Genomic DNA, 9,115 nt, shown 5'->3' on the forward strand with positions numbered 1-9,115 from the left:
ACTGAGGGTTGCGATCCATTGCCGGACACGAAAAAAGACAAAAAAGGAAAAAAAAAAAAATAGTGGAAAGGACTTAGATCAAAGGTAGCAAATGAACATGGGCTCAAGGAAAAGTAATCAATTCTAATCCAGGGGTTGGTTTCAGCTCTGCTGAATCCACCTTTCATAGAGAGTTGTGGGAGACATCCCAATAAAGTCACAAGAGTTTATGCGCAAGAAAAGCAAATTTTTGAGACTACAATATGCTCTCTGGATATGAACCAGTGTTCATTGCATTAAGTTCTTCCATCATGGATAAACAAAATCAGAAGGTCAGTAATTTTCTTGTCAAGTCTCCAACAAGACAGAAGGGAATAGATGATTTCAGAGGATAATTTCCCCAGGTTAATAGAGTTAAATAATAATAATGTTAATAAGAAGAAAAATAGCTAAATTGTAGAAAGTGTCTATTGTCAGTTGGTCATTGTTGCTAGCATTTATGTATCAATCGCATTTGACCCCACAATGAATATCCTCATTTTTCATATACTGAACACCTACTATGTGCCCAGCCCTATTAAGTCAGTGGAGACATCAGAGATCAAAGCAGACAGTGATAAGTTCTACTATTATTCCCTTTTACAAAAGAAAAACCAAAAACAAACAAACAAACAAAAAATAAACGGAAGCATAGGGAGCTAGTGAATTATGGAACTACTGTCGGACACCAGAAACTCAGACTCCTGAGCTCTTACATGTCTCTGGAAATGTTTCTGGACATAAGAGCTTATTTCTAGACTCTGATCAATGTTTTTCCAGGAGAGTCTTGCCTAAATAGTGACAGGGTCTTTCTCTTCAGCCCCCATTTATCATCTTCACTGAGAAGCCCCATTTGCTTATGCCATTAGACCCCATTTTACTTACACATTGTATCCTAATTTTGTCTCCTGGAGAATGTATCTTCACAGGCTTGAATGTATTTGCCAAACATTCTGTTCACCCCGGTAATTATTCATAAGCAGCTCTGAAATCCTATATATGTCTATCCATTTATTCAAATATCCATAAGGCTACAGAGTTCTATCTGTTTACCACAGCCTAAGAGTTTGGCTCAGGCTAGAGGCATGAGCTAATCAGAATTAAGACAGTGAGCTTAGGCTGGGAGCTCAGGGAGATCAGTCTGGAAGGACTCAGTTAAAGGATTAAAGGTGTGGTGGAAATGGAAGCACTTCTGGAGAATGAGGAGAGTCCAGCAGAGTAGAAGAGGAGGACCGAGATGACAATAGACTCTGAGTCACCTGACTTGCCAGATGGTTGATGCCTTTTATTTTGTAGGCCAGCAGGGTTTGCTGCTGGGTTGATTGTGCAGACTGACTTTGAGGAACCTTAGGGCTAAGGAGTGAGAGAACTCTCTTTTAAACAGTTACATTAGAGATAGAATTTTCTGTCTTCTGAAAAAAAAAAATCAGGAATGTAATGATTTTAATCAATGAAATATATTTTTAAAAGTTTAAAACCAGTAAGGTCAAAAATCTTGGAAGCCTATTCATTTTTAACTATTGATTTTGAAACAATTTTAGATTTACAGAGTTACAAAGATAGTACAAATAGTTCCCCTATGCCCTTAACCCAGCCTTCCTAATGTTAACAACTTACAAAACCATGGTACAAGTATCAAAACTAAGATATTAACACTAGTACAATATTGCTAACTAAACTTCAGACTTCACTCAGATTTTCTTGGTTTTTTCACTAATTTCCTGTTTCTGTTCCAAGAATCAATCAGGTTCCTACATTGCATTTGGTTGTAATATTTCTTTAGTCTCCATGAATCTATAACACATCCTTTCTTTCCTTGTCTTTTGTGACTTTGAGACTTTTGAACAATATCAGTCAGTTATTTTTGTAGAATGTCCATCAATTTGGATTTGCTTGATGTTTTCTCATTATTAGACTGAGATTATGGATTTAAGGGAAGAAAATCACAGAGTTGATCTGCTCATCACATCACATGATATCCAGGGTGCATGATATCAGTAGGTCTTATTTTGGTTGATGTTAATCTTAATCACTTGGGTAAGATGATATCTGCCAGGTTTCTGCCATGTGAAGTTACTGATTTCCCCTTGTATATACTATATGGTAGAATCTTGTCACTAATACTCAAGTATCTGATCCAGTTTCTTTTATCTATTTTTATCTCATTTCTCATTGTTTGTTATACAGTATAATTAGCCATTTGGGGATCCACAAATGTTTATGATTTCATGAAGCCAATGCTCTTTACCTTAGAACAATTCTAAAGTTTATCAGGAAATAATGCAAACAATAATATTAAAGTATAGAAAGGAATTCTTGGCCTTAGCTAGCTCAACCAAAAGAATTAAATGAATTTTAAAGTATCAGAAGTAAACTGAGTGTAGCAATGAATAAAGTTAGTGATCAAATTAATAAATAAAATTATCTCAAAAATAAACCAGAATTAAGTAGATTATGGTAAAGGAATATCTGTTGTTAGTAAGAAAGAAAATAAAATTTTAATAAGATATTTTGGGAAAATTGCCTCTAACAAAAATCAATTTAGATTCTCATATCATAGATTTTTTTAAATTCATGATGAAATACTAAAATTGAAGGTAAAAACAGATTTATGAGAAAAGGAACTGAATACATGTAAAATCAGAAGAGGAAAGTGACTAGGGAGAGACACAGTTCCATGTCCTAGACAGTGCCTGAAGAAATATACAAGGAACTGCCCAGCTCTATGTACACAGGTAAAATAAAAAAGTGTCTTTCCAAAGAATATGGCTATAATTTATAGAAAATGTTTATGTCAATGATTAGCAATTAAAAAATTATAAATATATAGTGTAAATGACCAACATAAAAACGAGACTCAATGAAATAACAAATAAAATAAAGCTTGAAATTAGCAAACAAATGGGTTACCATTGAAATTTCCTACAAAGCAATATCAATTAAAACAATGGTAAACTATTATTTTAGCCAAATAAATAAGCAATGTTTTAAACCAAGTACTTAAATAAGTAATAGCTTAACTCAAATAAATCAAATATTAAAAATGTTCAGTACAGTGCGGAAAATATAGTTAATAGTAATGCATTGTATAGTTGAAATTTGTTAAGGGAGTAGATCTTAAGTGTTCTCATTACACACACAAACAATAGGTAACTATGTCAGGTGATGGATGTGTTAATTAGCTCACTTATAGGAATCATTACAAAGGTATATCAAAACACCATGTTGTACACTTCAAATATATACAATCTTTTGTCAATCATCTCTCAAAAAAATGTTTAAAAGTTTTGTTTCAATTCATCCATTCTTTGAAAGGGATTCTCAGAAAACATGAATTTAAAAAATATGCATAGAGATGTAACTCACATTCTCTTCCAGGTGTCACTTTAGTCCACTTAATGAACGGGCTTACCAAGCTGATTTTCTACACACAGTGCACCTAATCCTCCTTCCTGTGTTTCCTGTTCAACCTCTCATCTGTTTTCTACCCTATTAATCCCACTAAACCAGATCCTCCTAAGGTCACTGATGGTGCATTTTGTCAGGTCCATAGAGACAGTTCAGTCCTCATCTTCCCTGAAGTCATCACTGTCTTCCCTTCATCCTTCTTTCCCCAACTCTTCCCTATTTCTCCTTTTTTTAAAACAATTTTAACTTCTCAATATACATTGCAGTTGATTTTTGTGTCCCTTTACCCGTTCCTCTTTCCCCCTCCCTTTTCCCCTCCCCCCCACTACATCATATCTGTTCACTTGTCTTAACAAGTTCAAGGAATTATTGATTGTTGTGTCTTCCTCCCCCACCACCCTTTATTTGTTTGTATATTTATTTATTTATTTATTTTTAGCTCCCACAAATAAGTGAGAACATGTGGTGTTTCTCTTTCTGTGCCTGACTTGTTTCACTTAATATAATTTTCTCTAAGTCCATCCATGTTGTTGCGAATGGTAGTATTTCATCCTTTTTAATAGCAGAGTAGTATCTTATTTCTCCTTGTAACTGCACTGGCCGCTCCACCTCACTACCCTTTACAGACTGTACTTCCCTGCATGCCTCTAAATGTGAGGATCTACAGGATGAAGTTTAGGTTCTTGTCTCATCGTCCCCACTACTTATATATAAGTGACCACATCCAATTCCAAATCCTCATCACTAACAATGCGATGAAGAATCCCAAATTAATACCTTTGCCCATGCCATTTGTTGTTCATTCTAGACCCATATTCCCAACTGCCAATAAGACTTCTGGGATTACGTGTCCCCGAGGAATCGAAGAAAAAACATCTAATATTTTTTTCCCTTTCCAGCATTATTTGTTCTAAAGCGTCTGGTGTGAGGATATAATTTGCCCTTACTTCTCCTTGTAGTGTTTAATATAACTGAAATAAAATAAACATTTACTGTTTTTATGTCTCATTCCCTGCAAGACTGAGAGTTCCACCACAGTGGGGACTGTGCTTTCTTCACCGGTATTTCTTGAAGGAAATGCCACAATATGCCAGTTACTTAATTTATACATACAATGTGAACGGAATAAATGAAAAATTAAATTTTACCATCCTTTTTTCATTTAGTGTTGGTTTTTAGAATAAACAAATTTAAAAATTTTTTTGGATAATTTAATAAATAAAACAATGTGCACATTGAACAGCATAGAAAGGTGACTTTGGTAAATTTATATGTAATGTAAAGGTAAACATGTTATGATATGTAAAATATCTAAATATTATAAATACAACAGATGCAAAAACAGTTTAAATAAATAAATAGAAAGATAGATAGATAGATAGATAGATAGATAGATAGATAGATAGATAAATAAATAAATAGCATGGGCCAGTGTTCTGCTAGGAGCTAATGCCCTGTGGCTGAATATTTCTAACATATACTTGCCTGATATACTGAGAGAGTATTTGCTGAGTTGATTCAATAAATTCTGTGACTGAAGTAGAAATAAAAGCCATTTGAAATGAGCAAAGACACACGTGCAAGTGTGATAATGGCAGATCAGACAGTGAGAATCCNGATTTTCCGAAAACATTTGAAAAATATGCATGGAGATGTTAACCGAAGTTCTACTCCAGGTGTCATCTTTTCCCAACTGCAGCTCACATAGAAACTAACCGAAATGATTTTCTAATCACAGGGTGCACCCAATTTCCCTTATTGTGTTTCTCCTTTAACCTACTCACATTTGGTTTCTGCTCCATTAATTCTACTAAACCAGATCCCCCTCGGTCACCAATGGTGCCTGTTGTCAGGTCCACTGGGACAGTTCAGTCCTCATCTTCCCTGAAAGCACCACTGTCTTCCCCTCGTTTGTTTCTCCCCCATTTTTCCCTATTTCTCCTTCTAACTGCACTGGCCGCTCCACCTCAGTGCCCTTTGGAGACTCTTCTATGCCCTACCTTTGAGGATCTGCAGGAAGGTTACGTCCTAGTCTCATTGTCCCATCTATTTATAAGTGACCACATCCATTCCCATGCCCTCATTATCAAACATACAGTAAAGAATCCCAAAATAACACCTTTTCACCCATGACATTTGTTGTTCATTCTATTCTGGACTGAGAATATCATTTTCCATTACTTCTCTTTGTAGCATTAAATATAATTTAAATAAAATAAGAATTAGTACTGTTTTTATGTCTCCTTCCCTCTAAGACTGAGAGTTTCAACACAGCAGGAACTGTTTGATTTATTCAATGGTATTTCTTGAAGGAAATTCCACAATCTGCCACTTACTCAATTTGTACATATAATGTGAATAGAATGAATGACTAAATACATTTTTTAACCTTTCTTTAATTTGCTTTACAAAATGAGGGTGTGGATTAACTTAGTAGAATAAACAAATTCAAGAAGTTCCTTTGATAAAAATGTAATAAAGTGATAAGCAAATTTAATAACGTGGAATGGTGAACATATCTTGCAAATTTTAATGTAATATAGAGATGAACATGTTATTATATGTAAAATGTCAAATATTATAAATACCAAAAATGCAATAGAATAAAAATAAATAGACGAATAAATAAATAACATCAGGACAGTAATTTTTTAAGAACTGAAGCCCAGAGCTGAATATTTTTAACACACACTTGGTTAATACTATTAACAAGATATTTCCTGAATTAATTCAATAAATTAGTCACTAAAGAAGAAATAGCCTTTTGAAATGAGCAAAGACACACGTGCAAGTGTGATAATGGCAGATCAGACAGTGAGAATCCTCTCAAGATGACTGCAGGTCTCGAGCGTTTCTTCTTAACCTTTCTTGCAAGTTTATTGATGAAGAGAAGGATCTCGTGATTTCCCCTCTGACAACCTCCCAGGCACAGTCGCTGTATTTCTTCTCTTCTAGGTAGACACGGATTCTCTGGAAGTACCTCTTCAAGGCCAGTATTGGACCCTCAGTTACACGAGCAGATTCTTCTTCTCCCATCGCTTGCACCGGGCAGGTCTCCAGGTCTTCCAGCTGCCCATGAAGTCCAGCACGGAGCTCGCCCAGGAGGGTCGGGTTCCAGGCAGCAGAGGAGCGCTCTGTGTGGAAGAGGCTGAAGATCTGCTGCAGCATCTCGTGGAGCACAGACATGGCCTGGGCCTTCTGGAACTGGCTGCCATCCACCACCTCCTCAGGGAATCTGAAGTCACTTCTGTCCTTCAGACACAAGAAAGGGGAGATTCTCCTCATTTGGGCCAGAAGCACAAAGGTCTTCCTGCTAAGCAGGACAGAGTTCTGAGGCAGGTCACAGCCCAGAGATCCAGCAGGGCCATAGCTGCCCACCAGCAGGGCCGTCAGTAGAGGGAGCAGGAGGGCCATGGGAGGCTGAGGATGCTGCTGGCCTGGCTGAGCTGGGGCTGGGGGACCGTGGACTGTAAGTCCTCTGAAGACATTCTCTCTATGCATGGCTTTTAAATAGGGAACACAAGAGTTTTCATTTTCTGAACATTTCTCTCCACTTTTACTTCCCTTTTTTGTTTTCACTTGTGTATTCTCTCTATCACCTAAGAACATGTCATTAACCCAAACTCTTTTAGCAGTAGAATTTTGTCAGTCAACTTCAGACGTGCCAATCCAAACAGTTATCAATTAATTGAGAAACATCGTTGTCCTAAATACCATGGTTTATGTAGGTAAATTCTCACATACACATATACATACACATACGTATTTTTTGTTTTCGTGTATAAATATCACTCTTCTCTGTTAGCGGAACAAATTTTTAGTGCTGATCATGGATGACTTATGAACCTTCCATACTTTACACAGGATTCACACCCCCTCAGCTCTATGAGTTTCTGTATTTGTTTAGAAATTTTCCAGACTATGTGTGGCAAATAATCGCTTTAATACAAAGAGCAGGGTTTTGTTAGCTGTTTTATTCATGGAAGAGTCTGATGATTATTAGTGAATGAGTTTCTCTATTGCTGCTCTTCTTATCAAAATGCATATTGGCAGGTCAATGTGGTTATGCTTCAGGATTAGCACACGCAGCACGGTTGCCTTCCACCATTTATTTATGGGAGGTCCAGATTGCTCCTTAGGCTGTGCCAATACCCCTAGCTGGAATCCTGACTCTTTTTTGGTGATTATGGGTTTAGGAATTCTAATTTCAAGATGATGTCATTTCCCCAGCACCACCTCACTCACAAGGTATTTAGCCCATCTAGTAATGCCTTCTCCTCTAGAATCGCAAAGTGTCTTCAACCCAAACTCTTCCAGACTCACTCCTTGAGGGCAGGCTCAACACATTTGATGACTTTAGATCTCCTTTACTGAGGAGGGGTTTGTTTCTTTGCTGTCAAGGTAATAAATCCCCCAGGATCCTTGCCCTCACCCCTAGAGTGTTTGTGTAAATGACCCAAGTTCTCAGCGGTGGCCTCCTCCTCTCCTGACCCATGTACCCAGGAGTCAACAGTGCCAACAGCCCTCAGATGCTGATAGGAAAAGGTTGTTTTGTTTATGTGGGTGGAGGGTTTATCTGATTACAATCATTTTTATCTAGTAAAATAACATTTATTTTCCAGGTACAGTTGCCATTGATCAACTCTTTTACTTAAACTATTGAACACTTGTTATCCTCAAAGTTCGATGTGGGCACAGGAAATTTGGTGGTAACATTGTCTTTTATAAGGACCTTATATTATATTACAGAAACTAGTGTCCTTCAGCTGTTCTTTCANAAACCCACTGCCAATATCATCATGAATGGAGAAAAATTAAAAACTTTTTCCTTAAGAACAGGAACAAGACAAGGATGCTCACTCTTGCTCATCCTATTCATCATAGTGTTGGAAGAAATACCCAGAGCAATAAGGGAAGACATGGAAATAAAGGGCATCCAGATTGGAAAAGATAAGGTCAACTGTCCCTGTTTGCAGATGACATGATCCTATATATAGAACAGCCTAAAGACTATACAACTAAACAGAATTAATAAATGATTTCACCAAAGTTGCAGGATGCAAAATCAGCATGCAAAAATCAGTAGCATTTCTATATTGTAACAATGAACTGGCACAAAAAGAAATCAAGAAATTTAGCCCATTTACAATAGCCATCAAAAAAATAAAATACCTAGGAATAAATTTAACCAAGGATGTGAAAAACCTCTATGACAATAACTACAAACAACTGTTGAGAGAAATCAAAGAGGACACATGCAGATGGAAAGATATTCCATGCTCTTGGATTGGAAAAATTCACATTGTGAAAATATCCATACTACCCAAAGTGATCTACAGAATCAATGCAATCCCCATCAAAATTCTGATGGTACTTTTCTCAGAAGTGGGAAAAAGAATCCTAGCATTCATATGGAAGAACAAAAGACCATGAATAGTTAAAGTAATCCTGAGCAAAAAAATAAATAAATACAGCCAGAGGCATAACACTACCTTACTTTAAACTATACCACAAAGCGATAGTAACCAAAACAGCATGGCACTGGCATAAAAACGGACACACTGATCAATGGAATAGAATAGAGAATCCAGAAATCAAACCATGCACCTACAGCCATCTTATCTTTGACAAAGTCACCAAGACTACACACTGGGGAAGAGACTGCCAGTTCAGTAAATGGTGCTGGGAA

The 9,115-nt window shown here is 36.7% G+C and overlaps 1 protein-coding gene across 1 annotated transcript; it reads right to left on the bottom strand.

The window, feature by feature from the left end:
- Positions 1-6,240: 6,240 nt before the first annotated feature.
- On the bottom strand, positions 6,241-6,913 carry LOC103582046 (interferon omega-1-like). Its single transcript, XM_008563734.1, has one exon. The coding sequence runs from the start codon at positions 6,838-6,840 to the stop codon at positions 6,253-6,255; it is 588 nt and encodes a 195-aa protein (XP_008561956.1). The 5' UTR covers positions 6,841-6,913; the 3' UTR covers positions 6,241-6,252.
- Positions 6,914-9,115: the final 2,202 nt, after the last annotated feature.

The sequence above is a fragment of the Galeopterus variegatus genome, unplaced genomic scaffold (genome assembly GCF_000696425.1).
Source record: "Galeopterus variegatus unplaced genomic scaffold, G_variegatus-3.0.2 Scaffold14736, whole genome shotgun sequence".
Lineage (NCBI taxonomy): Eukaryota > Metazoa > Chordata > Mammalia > Dermoptera > Cynocephalidae > Galeopterus > Galeopterus variegatus.